The sequence below is a fragment of the Syngnathoides biaculeatus genome, chromosome 2 (genome assembly GCF_019802595.1).
Source record: "Syngnathoides biaculeatus isolate LvHL_M chromosome 2, ASM1980259v1, whole genome shotgun sequence".
Classification (NCBI taxonomy): Eukaryota; Metazoa; Chordata; class Actinopteri; order Syngnathiformes; family Syngnathidae; genus Syngnathoides; species Syngnathoides biaculeatus.
In genome coordinates, this window is record NC_084641.1 from 2,724,143 (window position 1) to 2,745,551 (window position 21,409).

At 40.6% G+C, this 21,409-nt stretch overlaps 1 protein-coding gene across 7 annotated transcripts; it reads right to left on the reverse strand.

The window, feature by feature from the left end:
- Positions 1-640: 640 nt before the first annotated feature.
- plekhm2 (pleckstrin homology domain containing, family M (with RUN domain) member 2) lies at positions 641-21,393 on the reverse strand. Of its 7 annotated transcripts, none has more exons than XM_061812970.1 (21): positions 21,251-21,390; positions 19,915-20,114; positions 18,261-18,367; positions 18,021-18,130; positions 17,850-17,949; positions 17,155-17,242; positions 16,904-17,078; positions 16,581-16,640; positions 14,626-14,902; positions 13,695-14,390; positions 13,552-13,621; positions 12,527-12,617; positions 12,347-12,411; positions 10,065-10,153; positions 9,858-9,990; positions 8,071-8,243; positions 7,794-7,859; positions 7,559-7,718; positions 7,189-7,368; positions 6,977-7,093; positions 641-4,061 (listed from the first exon to the last, which is right to left on the reverse strand). In XM_061812970.1, exons 2-21 carry the CDS (start codon positions 19,972-19,974, stop codon positions 3,924-3,926), a joined length of 2,955 nt encoding a protein of 984 aa, XP_061668954.1. In that variant the 5' UTR covers positions 19,975-20,114; positions 21,251-21,390; the 3' UTR covers positions 641-3,923. The 7 variants fall into 7 exon arrangements, with proteins under 7 accessions (XP_061668954.1, XP_061668974.1, XP_061668965.1 ...); XM_061812990.1 differs by having other exon boundaries at positions 21,265-21,385; XM_061812981.1 differs by having other exon boundaries at positions 21,238-21,375.
- Between the last annotated feature and the right edge of the window lie 16 nt (positions 21,394-21,409).

Sequence of the window (21,409 nt, forward strand, 5' to 3'; positions counted from 1 at the left end):
TTATAGATTGTGTCATAGTACTGTATCCCAATCAATAAAGTGGATCTGATTTTGCAAAAAGTGTAGGATGTGAAATAACGATTGCATTTTATGATATGTGGATTTCTGCCTCAGGTATTTACAGTGTCCCACGTTGTTTTCAGATACAATATTTCTTGATGGCAAGGTGATCTCTTATCTTCTAAGGTGTCAAGGCAGGTATTCAAAGAATAGAGGCGTGGGGGTGGGACACATAAAACCAGAATTTGAATGGCTTTCACATTACAGGCTGTTCATGAAAACAATAGGAACATATAGTACTTCCTTTAATAAGTGGTAAAATGTCTTTTTGCATCATGTGACTGTTGTTCTCTGTGAAAGTTATGAAATTAATTTTTGGGTTGAAAACATCTATTTTATATCCACATATCTATATTTTAATACAATTCTTTTTTATAGATGTTTAAATAGAAATAAGTAAATCTTTAGAAATATACATTTTTCAAATAAAATCAAAATGTATTATGAAATATATATTAACTTTATTTAAATATTTCACATTTTCCCCAAAAATCTAAAAGACTTTATAGGTTTAATCCCAAAATGTGTAACAGCACATGACTGTAACAGATTACAAATGGGTCTCGAGATGGATGATTTGGTTTGATTCTGACTAAATGCAGTATAAATAAATGTGCAAAATGTTTTTTTTTTTCCAAGCAACTAGTATTTCAACACAAACAATGGAGCAACACATGGAGATAGAGCATCTAAAAACATTCGGGCATAAATTCTTGATCCTCTCCAAATAACATAACTGCTGGCTCCTTGGACATCTGTTCTGTACTCTTCTGCCCTCAGGTGGCCAAGGCGCACACTTCAGAAGGAGCAGCATAAATACACACAACACATAAAGTGCATTTGTGAGAAATGGGGGGAGGGGGGCCTTTTCCATTCACACACATTTGTTACAATGGTGACATAAAATAATCACAGATTGATTTTTTTTTAAAACTTTATTCTTAGGCATTCTAAAAGGTTGTTTTCCAATTGTTAGCACATTTAACAATATGGGGAGGGGAAAAATGCTATGTGCATGTTCAATTTCATTAATGCTGCACCCTCAAAAAAAGAAAGCATGAAAAATACACATTTTACTTGAATTATATTTCCATAACAAAAAAAAAAAGCTGTCATACACCATTGGCCAGCAATGTTTGACTTAGTGTACATGACACGTTAAACCACCTTTACACTTTTGTGCTTTTCAGTCCGTGAGATTTATTTCTCTCAAGAATCAGACAAGCACACGTCAGCAACTTTGGGAACCCCGCTGGAGAGATTTCTTTCCCCGCTAACCGCGCACAGTGTTGCAAAAGATGACAAAGCCCACTTTTGAGGAACACTGCTCGAGGCATTAAATGTAACATTATCTTCATGATTTGTGCTTATACAAATGTATCACTTCATATCAAAAGCTGTCAAAGAGGGCAATTTTTAATACCAAACCTTTTCGCTTTTCTGAGATCCATTGAACAACGTGAAAATTAAAAGAATAGCAATAAAAGCAGCAATTAAAAACAAAAACAAAAAACTGGTGAATTTTGGATGTTCAGTAGCTTTTTCACCTGAGTTTATTTCATTTTTTTTTCACTATTTGTAAAAGGGCAGCAGAGGCGATCAAGTGGCACTTGGAAAAGATTTAAAGCACTCAACATGACGGCACGCTTTTGTGAATTATGTACAGCAGATATTCCAAAAATAAATAAAAGTCTACACACCACCTTTCAAATGGCAGGTCTGTGATTCAGGAGAAAAAAAAAAGACAAATCATTTCAAAACTTTTGAAACTGTTAATGTGAGCTATGGCATGTAGAACTCAAAAAAACGCATGAAATCATTTGTGGAGAGACAATAAAAACAACCAACTGCGCTTGGACAAGTGTGCACAGCCCCAAACTGGGGATGTGGCTGCATCCAGAATGAATATCACATTGCAACATGAGTTGAATGAGAGTCAGCCCACAATTTAAACTACCCCCAAAAGTTCTGATGTTCTAGTAGGATTTCCTGCCATTTCTTCTTAGCAGAATGCAGTATCACACTTTGGGGCAACTTTTCTTCAGATGGAACTGGAGCTTTAGCCAAGGTGGGAGGAATTACGAAATAGCAGTCAGTACTGTATTAGCGCAAAACCTTCAGGTTTATGTTACAAGGGAAAGAAACCTAGAATAGATTACTTGGAAAAGTTAAAATTCATGTGATGTAAATCTAAGGCAATTTAAATGCTTGCAGGTATCGGTTAAAGGCCACACTAATTGCCCAAACAACATCTTTTTGATGACAGAAACTAAACTTACAAAAGCATAATGAATGTTTGAGTTACTTGGATGAAAAAAAAGTGCATCATAATCATCATTTCCTCCTCCTGTATTAAGCATAGATCTGATTGACAATGACAGAAGCAGCAGTCCAACCACCAACAATTTTTTTTCAGTGGTACCGATAGGAATACAATGTGCAAGGAAAAGGCTCTCATAAATATATATTGTATATATGGCTGTAAAATGATGGCGTTATTAGAGGTAAGAGTATGCAGTTCTCTCAATAAAAAAATAACAACAACACTTTGTTAAACCTGTCCCTACAACCTTACAGTAGAATAGCCAATCAGAAACTGTAGAGACAGGAGGTGCACACTTTGCACACGGAGCCTTGCATGGACGTATCGCAGCCTCTTGCAGAGTAAAAACGATTACATTTTCTTGGCCCAATTATTTAACTGTGATTAGCAACAAAAGCTAAAGAAGGAATTGGGCTGCTGTTGAGACAAATCATAGGTAAGGGTCTGTAACATTGTTGTCCTAGACACAGATGGACGCTTTGCTGCTCTCACTGTTCTCACTTGGTCGTACGCCTGTTATATTTTTCTCAGGATTGTACATTCTAAAAAAAAATACATAAAGATGGAAGCATTTCATGTTTAGTAATATTACATAATGAATAAAAAGTAGCCGCTAGCCATGACAACTTAGTGAGCTGAGGACGTTTCTTCGGCAAGCTGGCGGGGACTGTAGTGAAGCTACATTCAAATTTTCCAACTGCATACTCCATACATTGGAAAATAGTTTATAGGAGACCAAACTACCTGTCTTCATTTCTTGAAATTTGGAATTTTCATTAAGATTCAAACATCAAAATCATTAAAAAAAATACAAAAATCAGGACATACTTCCCTCTGTGTTTCGTGACAGTACACAACCCACAATTGGAGTTTCTGCTTTCAAATTGAATTCCAGTCAGCGCACCTTATTATTTAATTTACGCATCTGCCACGGCAATTAATAAATGTAGTTAAATTGTGGCACAAAAATTAAGAATACAGGAATAACCCCAACACTTAATGTGAAAATTGGTGTTTGGTGAAAAAAGACTAATAGCTGTAAAACTGAAGAAAAATTCCATGAAAATAAAACTATTTACACAAAAAAGTACATAATTTTCAGTTGCAGAGGATTCAAATGTGCTAAAAATGAGAAATCCTTTTTCTCAAAAATATTTTTAACTAATTTGAGTCAAGGGCAAATGATTTTTGAATGTTTGAATTATTCAAAGGACTTTTTTTTCCCTGACGTAGCAAAAAAAATGAAAGACACTTTCTTTTCCTTCTACACTAAATACCTTGGTGGGCGACATAAACGGTGCGGGATGCCGGATGTACTCCCCGGCCTTGACTTTGACACTTGCAACAGGAAATCAGTGACTATAGGCATGGATTATGTGCAGCGCTATATTCACTTTTGTGTTGTTAACATGCGAGATGTCTCTGAATCCATTTTCTCCAGAATATTTTTATTTGGCTGTGGCGGAGCACCTCTCGCGGGCCCATCGTCCTTAAATGAGTGTGTTGACCTATCACTGGCAAAAGTGTTCGTGTGTTTGTGTCAGCACCAAGGCTCACGCTGCGCTCGGCCTCGGGCCAAACTGTCCGCCCGCTGCCATGCGCTCTTCATTAAAGCCAGCCCTTCGCTGCAACGCTTCTGAACTGATGGCTCGCGCACCTCCCTGTGGGGGAGCGCCACCTGTGGACAGTTACCACACACTGGCAAATGGGCAGAAATTCTCACGACCATATTCCCATGTTCTATTATCCTGAGGTTGGGGACTCAAGTCATGTGACTTGGACTTGAGTCAAATGGACTGGGGTCGACTCAAGGCATGAGTCATTAATTGACCCCTCCGTGGATATTGCGCAATCCGCGTCACTGACCAATCAGAGGCCAGAGATCTGCATAAACCAAAGCCCGTTTTTGCTCCCGCCATTTTCTCAGACAACATTGCATGGTCCAGTATAGGGTTAGTTAGCGTTTTATCGCATATTTGTGTTATTTAACAAAAAATATGGTTAAGAGGTGTAGTCACGGACTTTGTAATAGTGACGACAGGTATCCTGAAAGGCTAGTTGGTGGAGTTCGATTCGTACCCTTTCCAAAACCGAAGACTCAGTACGAAAAATGCCTTCGATGGTTCAAACTTTGTGGAAGACCGCATCATCAACTAAATGCATCTAATATCAACCGGAACACATATGTTTCCACGAAGGTAAGCCCAATATTTGATTTTCAATACATGTCTCATATAAATGAATTAGCAGTTCTTCGCTTGCATAACAGCTACGTGTGAATGATTGACACACTTGATCTGTGTTGAGCGATATTTAGCGATGATCGGACTGCACAAACGTATTGATTTCTTGCTGGCTCGCAGACAGAAGCTTAACCAGACTGTGTTTGCACGAAGATATGCCCTAAATTTGATTTTTAATCCACGTCTCGTATAAATGAATGAGACGTTCTCCGCTAACATAACATTGCTACGTGTGAATGATTGAATGAAATCAGAAGCATGGCGTCTCTCTCAGTTGGCGTGACGTCACTTCAGGAGGCGTGGTTAAGTGCCCTGTACGGAGGGGTCAATTACGGTATGTACTTCCTGCCAACAAATATAACAGCATTTATTTTTTCTTCTGTCACTATGGCTCACTGAAAAATTTTAGGCTTTACATGATCAGAGTTTTAAAAAAAAGTAAGCGATCCGATTACAAGATGTAGCTATGTGTCTACTTAAATTATCTGTTCATTTACTGTGTATATATATATATATATATATATATATATATAATATTCTATATAGTAACAATACTGTAGTTGTAAAAGTACATACAAATTATCATACTTTTGTTGTTCATTTAATTTTTAGAGGTATTCATGTAATTATGTGTGTTCATTGAAGTTTTACAGTTGCAAATGTATTTTTTTCATGATTATTGAAAAAGCATTTTGACTCCAATACGTGTTGTGACTAAGCAAGTTTGTATGATTTGAACTACAATTTAAGACGAAATATGACTCGACTTGTTTGAAATTGGTTGGCAACTCAGTTTGACTAGTTTGATTTTTTTTCTGCACTAACCTGGTAACTTGTTGGAGACTTAGAGGCGACAATGTGAGATTTACGTGTGACTTACTCCAATCTCTGCTATGGACCTTTCCGACCTGTCAATTACTCGTACAATAATAGGTAATTAGATAGCCGCATTGTCTTAACCCATGGCTTGACACGCCCCTGCCCCCATGTTGTCCCACAAGCAATACTGGTTGTCAGTAGCGTGCACTTGTAAAAGTTAATGTTCCGAAGAAAATGGTCCTCAAATGTGCTTTGGGAAAGGTGCAATTCTGATGAAATATATCCTGCTAGGTTACAAGGGACCCAGTTGATTCCTTTCCCAAATCCTAAAACACAGTTGACGAAGTGTCTAAGATGGATTAAGGCTCACGAAAGAGCGTGCGTACAACTAAATGTGGACAATATAAACAAACACAAGGCTGTATGTTCGAAGGTAAGTGAGGGAGAAGTATCTTCTCTCAGTTTTATTTCATTATTATCAGTGCTTTATACATTGCAGGAGAACAACTTTCACTTTGTTAGCGTATCACTGACCTGTTGAATGAAGTGTGTAATGCTTTATGCCGAAGAGCCGGGTTAGTGATACATAAATGCGTGATGCCATACAAGAGAAATGTCTCTTTGCCTATTTGTAACACATCGGACATTTAAGACAGAGCACTGGGTTCGATTACGATCCAAGTCAATTTTTTTCATCTGGTGACTACAGTACTGATTGAGTTCATCACCATTGTTTAAATGCACTTGAAGAAAATCAAACCTAACTCTCTTATAATCACTACTCATATTACTCATGATCTTTCCAAGTAAAAAGTACTCACCCAAAGTTACATGCGCAGTACGATTCGACTATTTTATCCTGGTGAATTTCAATATGAAGTTTGTGAGGCGTCAAACTTTTTTGCATCGATCGCCAACATTTCACTGTAACTCTGACATTGCGTCCTGCTCCGTCCAAATTCTTAATTCTGTATTCATATCCTTGCATGAAACAGTTGAGACCTCTCTTGGACAAGTCTGACGCATTTGGCAAAAATACTGCAATATGATCTAGAATACGCGATAGAGAATCGACTTCAAACCTGTTCTGTTCAGTCGCTATTTTGGAAGCTTGTGGGACATGGCAAATGTAAACTAAGGGGGCGGAGCTTAAGATCGCTAGTCGGAAAGGTCCATTATCAGCCTTTGAAAAATATGCCAGTGATAACTTGGCAAGATTGTGTACATCTAACAGTGGACAGATAAGAAAGAAAAAAGTGGATCTCAGCTATTCAATGAATGTGTATAGTGTATAAAATTAACGCCCATTAGAATTGCATAGGGGGAAATAATTAAAAAAATAAATGTTTCCATTAGCATGGAAAAACCAACAACAAGCATTTGCAGGATTGGCCCCTACTAAGAATAAAATAGCAAAAACTGAAAAAAAGAAAAAAGGAAAACAATCAGTGAAAAGGTGCCTCCTCAGGTGCTTAAGAGTGAATATGCAGGAGTCCACTGTATAGCGAGGACAAAGTTTATCCTGACTGACCTGGAAGATGCTTCTCCATCTGCTGTCCAACACTCGGAGAAGTCTGTCTCTCTCCTCACATCCGCTGAAGTACAAGACCCACGGGGGGAGGAAGCGGTCACGATCCGCAGCAAACTCCTGCCCGTAAAACAATCACAAAATATCCCCCGGCCAATGAAAACCCCCGCGGGGGAGAAATTTTAAAGGCATCGGCTACACCGTCGTTCACCCACGATGACGCAGTACTCCACATCGTCCTCCAGGCTGACGGCCTCCACGTCATAGATGTCGGTGCTGCCCAATGAACGGAAGAAACTGGTCTGGCAGTCCTGATGGCAAGTCAGCAGTCTGCTGTCCGTCACCACCAGGCAACACGGGATACATGGGGTGGGGGCCGCACCTTGGGGGATGACCTGGAGGAGAGCAGCTTGTGGATAAATCATACTATCTTTTACAGTGGAAGAAATATAGAGTATAATTTATAGCAGTTTTTGAGAAGGTGACACTGTCATTAAAGGCCAATAATAGTGAATTAAACTGATAAAAAGCAAAGAATAATTATCATATGTAAATATAAAAAACTTGGTTGATGTCTGTCCTTACTCCTTTGGAGACCGACTGGCAGAGCAGCTGCATCCAGTCGGCCATGTCCTGCTCATTATTGGCACTGAGCTCCAGCGGGGGGCGCTCTGTCAGGATGACTTGAAAGGCATGCGGACGCTCAGAGCTGTTTGAACGACGGCATCCTCCGCAGTATTCCCCCCTGATAAGAGAAGGACACCTGCGATCACCAACGCCACCCACCTTGGCAGTGGCGTAAGAATTTCATAAAAATTACCCCATAGTGACTGAGAGCACTGGCGTCACATCAGTCCTTTCTGCATAGAGGTATAGAATTCCATTGCTAGAAGAAGGGGACAAAGCAATGAGAATGCTCAGAAGGCCAGCGAAGGAACATTGAATTATGATTTGGTCAAATTGCAAAAAATATCATGCTCATGGAAAATGTTTAGCATGTATTAGCAAAAGTCGGTGCTGAAGACCGAATTTGAAACAGCAGAATAAGACTAAACTTGACCAGACGTGTATGTGAGGAATCCCGCACCCAAGCCCACCTGAGGACGAGGTAGCAGCTTTTCCACAGCTCCTTGCCCAGGTATGTGGTGCCGGCCCGGTATTGCACCATCCCTTCCTTAGCGCTGGAAGGTAACTTCAAGTTCGGCAAGGTCGTATCCATAGGATCCTCCCAGTGGATAAGTGAATATAGATGTATAGAAACTTCAGAAACCTGGAAGTACACAGAAACACTGCTTTAAAGGGGAAATTTGCAGAATTTATTTTAAATATATGTTCAAATTGGTGGCACGGTGCCGCAGCTGTAAAGCGTTGGCCTCACAGTTCTGAGGACCCGGGCTCAATCGCGGCCCCGCTTGTGTGGAGTTTGCATGTTCTCCCCGTGCCTGCGTGGGTTTTCTCTGGGCACTCCGGTTTCCTCCCACATCCCCAAAAAAAGATGCATTAATTGGAGACTCTCAATTGCCCCTAGGTGTGATTGTGAGCACGACTGTTGTTTGTCTCCATTTGCCCTGCCAGAGACAGCTGGGATAGGCTCCAGCACTGAGGATAAGCGACTCAGAAAATGGATGGATATGTTCAAATTATCTGTATGACCTGGCAAAATATTTGTATAATAATTTTTTGAAAACTCATCTCTATCTTTCCCCATTACCCTAATAGAGTTTTATTTATCATATTATAACATGTCATGGCGCGGAAAGAATAGCCAATCAGAGAATATAGAGTCGGAATGCGTGAGCGAAGGATGTCATCTATCATGAGCATACGCACAAGCAGTATCCCGGGTGCATACTGCAGCCCCTTGCAAAAGAGACTAGTTCAGTTTCTTGGCCGAATTATTTAACTCTGCTAAGCGATAAAAATTTAAACAGGAGACAAATCAAGTGTAAATATAAGTGAGGCTTTAACAAGTACAGAAATGTTTTATTTACAACAGAAAAATGTTTGGAAGTTTCTTTCTACCTCAGAGATCAACTTAACTGATTTGCTGCTAGCCTTCGCAGTTTAATAACATTGGTATATACAGAGGTTGCCTGTTAATGGCAGGAAAGAGTGAAATTGCGAAGCCTAACGGAACAGAAACTAGCGCAACGTGGTTACGCCATCAATGCATGCAAAGGTGCCGGAAGCAGAGCGTAGTGTTTTGATTCAAGGAGCATAAAATAAATGGAGACTACGCGGAAGTTCACAAGCTACCGTAAAAGAACAAAAGAAGATGATGTACACCTCATGAGAAGACAAATGCAAGAAATGAACTCAGAACGTGCTGAAAGCCGAACGCCAGTGATACGACGTCTCTCAAGCAAGACATACACAATGCTCAAATTTGTGAGCTTAGCGTTAATGAAATTTACCAACATATGAGCCCAGCGGAGGGGTTAGGTTTCGAATTAATTAGGACTGCTGTAAAATTTGTAGCTAGCTATACGATCACGATAAGTATGTGTGTGACTATACCATGACTTCATTCATAGCATTTGCTTGTAAAGAGTCAGTTTTGCTCAGCGATTTAAGAGTATGTTCACATTGCAGGTCAATTCCAATTATTTTGCCCAATGGGAAAGTAATTTTTTTTTCATGTCAATGAGCCAAAACATGACAAGAAGAATTAAATGCTCTTTGGTAGACAAGTATGCCCCGATTGTAAAATTAATACGTATAAATACATTTAAGAAGTGGGAAATTATACAGTGTCATTGTTTCAGGATCTACGCTTTTTGTGCAATTTTTATTTTACATGTTTCTAATGTAAAAATAAGCCTAGGCACAAACAGGATTGAGGAAAAAAAAGACACCACTGGCTGGGCCTTTAGCATGTTTTCACCTCGCAGTGAGATTCCTGGGAGACAAATTTGGTGAGAGCTAGTTTTTCCATGGTGGCATCAGTCAGGATGGAAGGATATGGGGGCTCTCGATAACCCTTCACCATGGCCGTCTTAAGAACGGACAAGAACCATCTGGAAGCAAAAGTGATGAGATTATGGTGAGGAGTGTGCTCCATAAAGACACACGGAGACATGGAAACACTCACAAGGTCAAGGAGACATCAGCTGTGTCTAACAGGAAATTCCTTCTTCTATTAGTGCAAACTATGGTTACTGTCTGTTGATCAAGGCCCACCTGAAAACATGAAATGTGGAAGTTCAAATGTGTGTGATTTATAAAAGGACACAAAGAAAATTACTGTGACCTATAAACTGAAAAAAAAAAAAAAAAAGTCTTCCAGAGGGCATGTAAAATCAAACAATTGAGAATGTATACACATCCTCTTATGCAAACCCAATTCTAATGAAGTTGGGATGTTGTGTAAAACAAATTAGAAACAGATTACAATGATTTGGAAATCATGGTCAACCTACATTTAATTGAATACACTAAAAGACAAGATATTTAATGTTCAAACTGATGAAAATTATTGTTTTTAGCAAATAATCATTAACTTGGAATTTTATGGTGAATGGTCATTTGTTTCTATGTGCCGTGCGATTGGCTGGGATCGAGCTCAGGGTGTACCCTGCCTCCTGCCTGAAGATAGCTGGGATAGGCTAAAGCACTCCCGCAATTCTTGTGAGGATAAGCGGCTCAGATGATGCATGGACGGATGACTGCAACAAGTTCCGAAAAAGCTGGTAAAGGTGGGAAAAAAAAAGACTAAGAAACTTGAGGAAAGATCATCAAACACCCATTTGGAAAATCCTGCAGATGACCAGACAAATTAGGAACAGGTGGGTGCCATGACTGTGTTTAAAGGAGGTTCCCTGAATTGCTCAGTCATTCACAAGCATGAATGGGGCAAGGTTTACCTCGTTGTGAACAGGTGCCTGAGAAAATTGAGAGCACTTTAAGGACAATGCTCCTCAATGTACAAGTGCAACGAGTTTAGGGATTTCATCACCTGCGGTCTATAGAATCTTCAAAAGCTTCTGAAACCACTGAAAGTACGATCCTTTAGTGGAAAAGTGTTCTGTGGTCTGACGAGATCACATTTCAAATTGTTTTGGGAAATTGTGGACGTCGTGTCCTCCGAGCCAAAGAGGAAAAGAACTATCCGGATAAAATTCAAAAGTGCATTATCTGTGATAGTATGGGGCTGTGTTAGTGCCAATGGGATGGGCATCTTAGAAATCTGCGACAGCACCATTAATGCTGAAAGTAAATATAGATTTTCTATCCAAGCAACTTTTTTTTTTTTTTTTTTTTTTTTTTTTTTTTTTATTTAATCGACACCCTAGCTCATTTCCGCAAGACAATGTCGAACCACATTCTGCACGTTTTACTACAACAGCGTGGCTTTGTAGTAAAAGAATGCCGATACCAGACTAAAGTCTGCCTGCAGTCCAGAGCAGTCTCCCACTAAAAATGTGTGCCGCATTATGAAAGGGTAAAGACTGTTGACTCCTGGAGTAAGAATGGGAAAGAATTCCACCTACAAAGCTTCAACAACAAGTGTCCTCAGTTGCCAAACATTTATTGAATATTGTTAAAAGAAAAGGTGATATAACACGGTGGATGACCTTACACTGCCCCGGCTTTTTTGAAATGTGTTGCAGCCATAAAAATTCCAAGTTAATGACTATCTGCTAAAAACAATAAAGTTTATTAGTTTGAACATTAACGAGCCTGTATTTGTAGTGTCTTAAATTAAATACAGGTTGAACTTGATTTGCAATTGTATTCTGTTTTTATTTGTTTGATAATGTCCCAAGTTCATTTGAATTGGGTTTATAAATGGGGATGTGGTTGTGTTCAGAATTGAGCAATTCCATTCAACGAGGGCTGCAACTAACGGTTCTTTCAGTAATCGACAAATCTGTTATTTTTTTGGCTGATGAAATGGATTTTAAAAACATTTAAAATCCCCGCCACTTTATTAAAAAAAAGGACTTTATTTCAAATTGACAGTGCAAAGAGCAAAAACTGATCATGATTCAATTACCGGTTTGCTCCATAACGCCAGAAGAGGCAAAAACATTTTTGTTTTCAAAGTTACATATGGATGCAAATCTTTTTTTTTTTTTTTTATTGAAACAAACATAACTTGTCTGTTTTATTATTAGATTGTAAATATTTACAGCTGAGAGGCTGAAATTCCAAGACGTTTTTAAGTTGAATGTCTAAATTACTTGATTATTGCAAATCATTATTGATTAATTTGATAATTGATTAGTTGTTGATTAATTGTTGCACCAATACTTTGGAAAATTCTAATTGGGCAGCTACCATAGGTGGAGAGTTTTGAGTTTGAGAAGTGGAATTTAGGTTAAGTAGTGAGCACACGCACAAACAGAGAGAAGGGCTGAGGAAAGATCTTACTGAGATGTAGTCAAGCTCATTGTAAGAAACGGCGTCTTCCACTGTGTAAGGCTTCTCTGCTGCACCTGTGCAGAATAATGAAAATTTCAGCACACCTTAAAGGCTCAACAGTGCAGAGGTCACAAACTTATTTGGTTGGGTCACACATTATTTGGGTATTTAGTGCAACATTTCACTGACCTTTCCTCAGAAGGTAAATGTAACAGTCAGTCAGGAGCAGGTAAAGAGGCTGCAGGTCCCCTTCCATATGGCCAGTACTCATCCTCACCATCTAAAGACAAGATGGAATGCTATTCCACTGGGCTGCATAATTAATACATTGCAGTTTTCATCCATCCATCCATCCATCCATCCATCCATTTTCTGAGCCGCTTATCCTTGCGGGAGAGCTGTAGCCAATCCCAGCTGTCATCGGACAAGAGGCAGAGTACACCCAGAACTGCTTGCCAGCCCATTGCAGGGCACATGGAGACAGACAAAAGTTGCACTCACAATCACACATAAGGGAAATTTAGTGTCCAATTAATGTTGCATATTTTTGGGATGGAGGAGGAAACCGGAGTCCCCAGAGAAAAATCACACAGGCACGAGAACACGCAAACTCCACACAGGAGGGGTCGGGATTTGAACCCCCGTCCTCAGAACTGTGAGGCCAAAGCTCTGCGGCTGCTCCACCATGCTACTATTGTGGCTATGTCAACGGAAAAATCAGCAGCTGTACAATCGTTACTTGACGGGCAAAAAGTGAAGGTCTGAAGTGGTGTGACTAATCCATTTAGAATAAAAATCAATAATTAACCTAAGTGGTCACATATTACTGTACTGGGATGACAAACTGAACCCCCATCACCAAACAATTCGTGAATGAACAGTTCAAAAAACACTTCAAAAGAAAGTGATTTGTACACGAGCTACCACTAAATCAAAATAGAATTAGAGTGGAACAAACATCAGTACAAAGGACCCCTCCTATTTGCGAGAAATAGGGACCAGGCCTTAAAGAGTGAAAATCTGCAGATAATTGATGGCCATTATATTTGTATTTAAACCAAAATAATTCTTGAATAGACTGGGATAGACCACTACATTTTTCCTAAACTATGGGGGGGTGGGGGGGTTTGAATAAAAAAAAGTGGACAGGTGAATCTGCAGCCTTCGAACCACAGACATGTAGATGTCCACTGTATAAAATATAAGGTGATCACCCTGAAGAGCTGCTCCTCATTCTCCCGGAAAACGTGAATCATGAGGAGTAGTAAGTGGTTATTGTCCACCCTAGAAGGCAAACAGTGAATATGAATTACATCACGTAGTAACATAAAGCACCAAAAACAGATTGGGTCCTTACTTAAATTCAGCAGGATGAGAACTTTCTGAAGGACTAAGCTTCTCATTTTGTACAGAAGTCATTTCCCGCTCATCTGAACCATATCCCTCCCCGTTCTTCACGTCTGCTCCTCGTTCTGTTGGCGCTTTTGCCTCTCCCTGATCTTCATGGCCACCTGAAAGTATCTGTGACTTGCGATGCTCTGGAGGGTCATAGCGCCCACCACCTGAGGGAGCAGAGTCTGGATCGACGGGGGTAACGCAGAGTACATTTTCGGAGGCCCGCAAGAGGTCCGTGCCCGCGTCTGGGTCGGGAGGCTCGCCCCCGGAGTCCTCCCGAAAGGGCTGCTGTGGTGGAAGCTCGGGGCCCTCATCCCTCTGTATTTCCTCGTCGTACTTGGGCGGGTCGGAGACCTCCTCGGTAAGTCTGTCCATGACGTCCCGAAGGGGTTGTCCTACACTATCCATGGAGGTGTCGCTCATCTCGGGAAGCCCTAGTAGGGCCTCCACACCATCCTTGTCACATTCTGCCACCACTTCTGTGCCTGCCCTGTCCGGGTGTATCAAAGTGCAGTTCAAGGACTCTGCTTCCTCCGAGTTAGAGCAACTGGTGCCCATTTCGATGTGTTCGGATGATAAGGAGTTATGGATGCTGCTGATGGAATCTGTGGAGCTCTTCCCACGTCGTTTCTTGCTCACTTTCCTCCGTCTTGCCATCCTGGAGGTCAAGAGGAATAAACTGTTCATATGTACAAGTAGATCGAAGATTCACAGTGAGATGTGTGCTTCCTCTAGTAGTAGGTGCAAGAAACACCAATTTAAATCTTCAACCTGAGCATAATCTTGCAGTGGTTGGGCGTTTTTTTTTTTTTTTTTTGAAGAAAAAACTTGTTTGCTGTAAACAAGTTTGAAAAGCACTGATGTAAACAAATGGAAGAAAGTTGGCAATCTACCGAATAACTTCTAGCTCGTTGTTGGTGCTCTCGCCGTCCTCTCCAGCGCGGACAACATGACAGCGCGCCACATGAACCGGCGTTACATCGGCTGAAGTGTTGCCGTCCGAGTCGTGATTGAAAGGGTTGTGTCTGGATGTGGGACTGGACGGTGATAGATGAGCCCCTGCCTTCAGCTTGAGGTTCCCAACTGTTAAGACCACCGAGTCGCTGATGACGGTCAGAGGATCGGAGCCGCTGGACCTCGGGCAACTCGCCTGATCAGTCATGTCGCCGTCTTTTGTGGAAAGTGACACCAATACACAAAGTTATGACTAGAAACATGTTACATTTCCTCTTGGAGTTGAAGAAATACACAACATTTTAGAAATGAGCGTTTTGTCACTTATATGTTGCCACGTTCAGAACCCCCACTTGTTTTTATCTGTACACACATTTCCACAGAAGCATTGTGTATTTTTACAGCTCCACTGCACAAAAAAGATGCACACGAGTTAGGGTTTTCCGCATTCTCGATGTTCATCAGCGGGGCCCAAAACACAGAGGACCATATAGAAAGACAGACAGGCAGCAGTGACATAGGCCGAATCTGAGCATTTCTTTGAAAAGAGTTCACGTAGTGACTAAAGTGAACCTCCGCCTATTCACATTTGACATTGGCTCATTTTGCAGAGACCTAACCTCCTCTGTTATTTGCTGAAAAAAAACCCGCATGTGATGCCATTTAGTGACATCTTTTTAACAAGGAACTATAGAAGTGTGTTGAGGAACTTTATCCAGATAAGTAGTCTTTTGTTGTCAATCTTGTGGCGACTATTGTCAATTATAATACACTTAAAACTTGATTTTTTTATAGGAAGCGTTCGATTACTCTTGATCCCGAACCACCGAGAACGGCAAGGGACAACCAATTTACTACCGTATCAAAAAACTGAGCACAGTATGTGTCTTCTTGAAAACTATGCAATTGGTCAAGAAAAGAAAACAATCCATCCATTTAGCTGATATTAAAATACAGCAGTTTTAGTACAATATTAACGATAATTGTACTGACTGTTTAGTAGCACTGTGAAAGAGTAGTTTTCACGTCTACCTCAAAGTTCAGAGATTCGGGGTTTGGGTTTTCCATGCGCTGGTTACCACAGGTCTTGCCCAAAGTCAGCTATGATAGGCTCTAGCTCACATGCAAACCTAATTGAGGATAAGCAGTCACTAAATGGATGGCTGGATAACTCTTTATTACTACTTCCGATTAGATTCTAAGCCTGTGTCACATACTGTGGACAACACCAAGAAGAAGCGTACGGTGGACAGATTGTACGAGAAGAGTACAACAGCCACACTCGTTTCACTGTGCGAAAGAAAACAGAGCATTAGGATGACATAACACATGAGTTTCATGCATACAACAAAAGAGCAAGCAACTTAATATGTTGGATGATCTAAAAAAAAAAAAAAAAGTTAAATTGTGCTCTCTTTAACAGATCCTATTCAAAGTTGCTGAAAAGTATTCTTGAAAATACATATATATTGTTTGTAATAAAATATTATAAATTCCAGCTGTTGTCACTTAGCACTCTTTTTTTTTTTTTTTTTTAAACCAAAACTCTTTTTGAGCAATAACAAAATAACGTTTTGACCTGGAAACGATTACTGTGTAAACACAGCGCTACTTGCAATGTTTATCAAAGGAGTTGTTGTTGTTGTGCTAAAAGCTATTAGTGAGCTATTCCTGGTAATCAAGTAGACTCATGATTGACTCATAATTAAATGTGCTACCAAAAAAATTACACTTGAATAAGAAAACTATTGATTTTCCACAATGAGAAACACATTTGGCCTCATATCACAGAAAGTTGTGTGTACAACATATATTAAGGAAAACAAAGCGGAATGACAAAGGAAATGGGAAGGGGGTGGCATGGCAGGAAGGGAAGGTTCAACCAATGTCCCACCTTCCCAGTCTGCACTTGGCATTGCCTGCAACACGGGGAAGATGTCACCGAAATCATAATCTAAAAAAGGAGGATAACATGAAACATTAGTGAGCGGTATAGACAATTTGAAAATAATATTGAATTATGGCATGCAAAAAAAGGTGAATCAATATAGGGAGGGTACATAGAAAAGTGTGAACTAAAACAACAAAATTCTACATTGAGAACAGCGATGACCCATGCCACTTGCTCTTTATTCACCGACCGCAATATCAAATCCCAAGTAGACATTTCAGGAACCACGTTTCACCCACATGATGTGCTCCTAATGTAAAGCTCACCTTCACTTGAGGGGGCGATGGCACTGTCGTCCCACTCCAGGTTGGTGGAGGTCAGGGAGGTAAAGGAGTGCAGGGACAAACTGTCTGAGCTGGGGAGCCTTTCCTCGAAGTCCAGTAGGTTGTGTGGTTTGTAGTACTCTGGCATGTAGGCGGCCACGTCCAAATAGGGCACATCCTGCAGCGTTAAAGGGGCGGGTTAGAGACGCGGCACGTGTTCATTTGGAAAGGAAAGGCGGGAAAGAAATGCGGACCAGCTCCAGATCAAAATGAATGAACTCCAATCCGGCCACCAGTGTGAGGAAGAGCGTCAAGTGGTCGTGACTGCACACCAATGCATTCCTACAACAACAACAAAAACACTGATTGTGGATTTCATCAATCATCAAAACATTTGAATCCACTCACTTTTTTTAGTCATTTCTTATTCAATAAGACGCTAATTTAGGAATCGAAGACTTACAAAGTCAGACAAGAATAACACACAGTAATTTTAAATACACATCACTGTTGAACATCAACAGCGACGCATGTCTTTCAGTATTGAGGCCCGTTTGCAAAAAACAGTAAAAGGTGTGACATTTTCCTGCATGTTTTCAATGGGGGAGAGTACCGCTATCTGTTGGACACAATTTCAAAGTCTCTACAGCATTCTCTCACTATTTTTTTTTCAAGCTGTTGATTTTTTTTTTTTTTTTTTGGGGGGGGGGGGGGTTACAGCATAGTGACATATTGACTCACTTGGGAAAGGAAAACAACAATTTGTCATGCATTTTTATTGAACACAACAGGTGCTGTGGGCCACAACTCACAGTCGCCGCACCAGTGCCCGCCTTTTAAAGAAAGATTTATTTACACAAACACGACAAGACCTAGAATATCTGATACATTTTCTGCTTACAATTTCTTTTTTGTTTTTTTTATGTTAAAAAAACACAGAATTCCTTACTTGAAGTAATATTTCTGTAGTAGTGCTTGGTTCTCTTGGAAGAGGCGTAGGTAGCTTTCTAAAGAGCTCTCGCTCAACGCCAGGTATAACCAAGCCCGACCTGAGAGCACAATCAGCGTTAGGGTTAACGGAGTGCACACAAATGCCCGTTAGGACGCAGGTAAGACTCACTTCGACCGAGGTTCGTTGCTATGTGCTGAAGCTTGTCTATCTGCCGGACAGCCTCTCTCCTTGTGAAGTGAAGGACAAGAACCCAATAGCCTGATGAGATATCTTGCAGCCTGCAGAGGAGAAACCGTCATGGACAAATATTTGAGGACACATTGGTGGACGCTGATTCAGTACTGAATTTGAAATGTTTATATGAGGCCTTCCCACCACAACTTAACAGAAATGTAACAACTTTCTTACCCGTACAGTAGCGCGTGGTCTAAGTGCTCGCAGAGGCGTTGAAGAACCCGGTCGTGGTTCCGGATGGCTGGAGTCTCATCTTCACATGCTGCAAAGTAACTTTGCAACTGCAGAAACACAACTTGTCACTGACGTCGCTGCATTCGATTTTGGATTAAAGTACAAGAGCATTCTTTTTCACATGAAGACAATACAAATGACGAAACTTGTTTTCATGATTTTCACCAAACATTCTAAAAAGAGATACAGCTGTGCTAACTGAACTATTAAATGATGATTTTGAGTTAACCTTTAGTGCACACCATTTTGGAGGGTTTGAGAGGAACTTTTTCACTGGGACAGGTAGGAGCAGCATCACAAATATGGTGGAACAAACTGTGGCACACAAGCCTTGAAACTAATTTGTATCACACACACCATGATACATGATTTGTACTTGAAATGGAAGAATGAAAGGCATTTGGGTTACCCAACTAATCTCTACTGTTTAGCCAAAGATTGTGACTCCAGTTCAACAAAACAATAATGTGCGTGTGTTTCTTTCAGCTTGTCCCTTTCGGGGTCGCCACAGCGTGTCATCTCAGATGAACGCATATATACGTTTGGCACAATTTTTACGCCGGATGCCCTTCCTGACGCAACCCTTCTCAGGGAGTGGAGGCCCCAGTGGGATACGAACCCACAACCGCTGGTTTACCAAACCAGTGCTCTAACCACTGAGCTACGGGGCCTCCAACAAAACAACAATACAAGGTAGAAAATGAAATTAGACAAGTGGTGGGAGTTGACAATTTGACCTCAATCCCCTTCCAAAGACCAAAGTGTAAGCAAAACATGACAGAACTAAAGATATTTGGTGGAAAAGTCTTTTCGAATCTGTCTGCAATGAACAAAGACTTAACTGTTTGACTGATTCACTTACATTAAAAGAATCGGGCTATAATGTAAGATCAGATGCTTTTGATCCAATATAAAATGCATTGAATGACGTAAATAAATACAGCTGAAAACTAAGTGTGTCATGTGTCCAAGGAGTAAAGAGTACAATCATGGGGATGTTCATATTTACTTTCACAGTGATTGCTAACTAGGAGACTGAAGATTGATTACCACATTTGAGGAAGAATGACAACAACTTGCAAGAAGACATTGCGCAAGCTTCTAAAGCAACGGTACTGTTGTTTTGTTCACTGGGCATTCACATCTGTTTCGATATCTGCACAAATTCTGCTTTCGTAAAGGCGAAATGGAACAATGTTTATGATGTTATCTCAGATTGTGCTTCTCTTTTGGGCTTAAGCGGTTCAGAGAACAGATGAATGAATGAAGTCGCCAGTGATTGAGGTGTGTCGAACGAATGTTGTCACACATTCCAAGTCACAGCAAAGCAAGAAACGTAGACTGTTCAAGATTTACGAGGATGCAAATGTCTGGCAAGCTTCCTGCGCTGTCCCGTCCGACGTTGTATGCCGCAGTGGCCATATGCGGTCATCGCAATTTACGGCTACATGACGTCTAGCTATTATTGTTGAATTGGAAACCTCGGGAAGTCGGAAGAGGTAAACATGCGCCAATTTGGATTCGGGCTGGGCTGGAGCCTTTTCCCCCAGGTTGCACACTGACCAAAACATTCGCGCACGCAAAATTCAAGTACCTTCTTGACGGAGAAGGAGATATTTTCCAGAATGCGGTCCTTGACTTTGAGTTGATCCATGGCGAGCGGTTCTCTGATCGAAGGGGCGCAGCAGCTCACTGAAGGCTGTCAGCTGACTCCAACTGGCTTGTCCGCTGCTAGTACTGGATTGCTAAAGCTAACGGCGCCGTAGCTCGCTTTCGGCCACACATATAAAGTACCTCCGATAAACACATTAACCTTTGCGTTAACCGTTGACACCCGACGATCTGAACAATATTGACGTCGTCCCACGGCAGTCAGCCACTTAAGGCATTGAAGGCAGTGAGAAGAAACAACAGATAACTAGTAACCCCATCTTGAGCGCACTGTCGGTAAATTGCACTTGTTAGCACGTCTCTTGCTGTTACTTTACGTATATTGTGCGCCAAGTTATACAATTTATTTTTCTGTCACTCACAAACGGCGAACTAGTGCTAACCGAATGCGCTGCATCGCTAACCCTTCGCCAAGCCATTCCACTCAGCCTACGTCACAGGAAACGGGACGTGAACGCACAAAAACAAAATCCGTTTGGGTGCTTACAGGAAATAATCATGGCAACAAATCTAAACAAGTAGTTATTACGAATATGTTAGTTATTATATTATTAATTATTCTTGTAAATCTTTATATACAAAAGGTTTATATGCAAAATATTTTTTTCAAAACCCAGGTATTTATCTTTAGAATGAAACCAGAAAAAATGTTACAACTCGTTTTATATTCATTTGTTTTTAATTACTTTTAAAATATTCAATGGCACATATTTTGTATTTAGTCATGGAGGCCTTAATAATCCGCAACGCAAAGGTTTAATCGAAGAAACTCGTCTGTATAGTGGTTTTACTTTACCGAAAACTTTCAGAAATGGCTCGAGCCAGTTTAAACTAGAGCACTTTTGTAAACCACATTGATCACATCTTTGAATTCGGACTAATCATAATTAATCACAGGCACCAAATATTCCAAACAATACCACATTTTGGTAGCTTTTCAAACTTGCCCAAGTGTTAATGCTTTTGAACGACACACCTGCTGCATGTCAATCATTTTCCCTTTCAAAAGCATCTGTTTTACAAGATTAGAGGTTGTATCAAAAAGGCTAGGGGCACTGATGTAACAAATTAAATATTTCAAACTCAAAATACAAGTTTCCCCACTTTGAGATGATCAACCAGTACACCTGGAAAACGATCCTGCACAGTTTGCCTAATTATGTACGCGATGGCTGCTTCACCATGACAACATTCCTGCTCATAAAAGTCCTGAGCATCCAACAGTTCCTGGTGAGGAAAAACATACCAGAGCAACCCACCTTACTCCACTGACCTACTTTTGGGTAATTTCCCCACTTCTTTCCATTCTCAAGGGATCAATGAGACCCGTTTTGAGAACATGGATCAAATCAATGACAGAAACCTGAAGAATCCTCCAGGAGTGCACGCAGGTGTGGTTGAGAAGGCCAGTAGTAAAT

Coding starts and splice junctions, on each gene's coding strand:
- plekhm2 (XM_061812963.1), bottom strand. CDS start 19,974: ATGGATCAACTCAAAGTCAAGGACCGCATTCTGGAAAATATCTCCTTC. Junction 14,903..16,580: donor GCCAAGTGCAGACTGGGAAG/GTGGGACATTGG, acceptor TTTCCACAAAAG/ACGGCGACATGACTGATCAG. Junction 13,622..13,694: donor TCTCATCCTGCTGAATTTAA/GTAAGGACCCAA, acceptor TTTGCCTTCTAG/GGTGGACAATAACCACTTAC.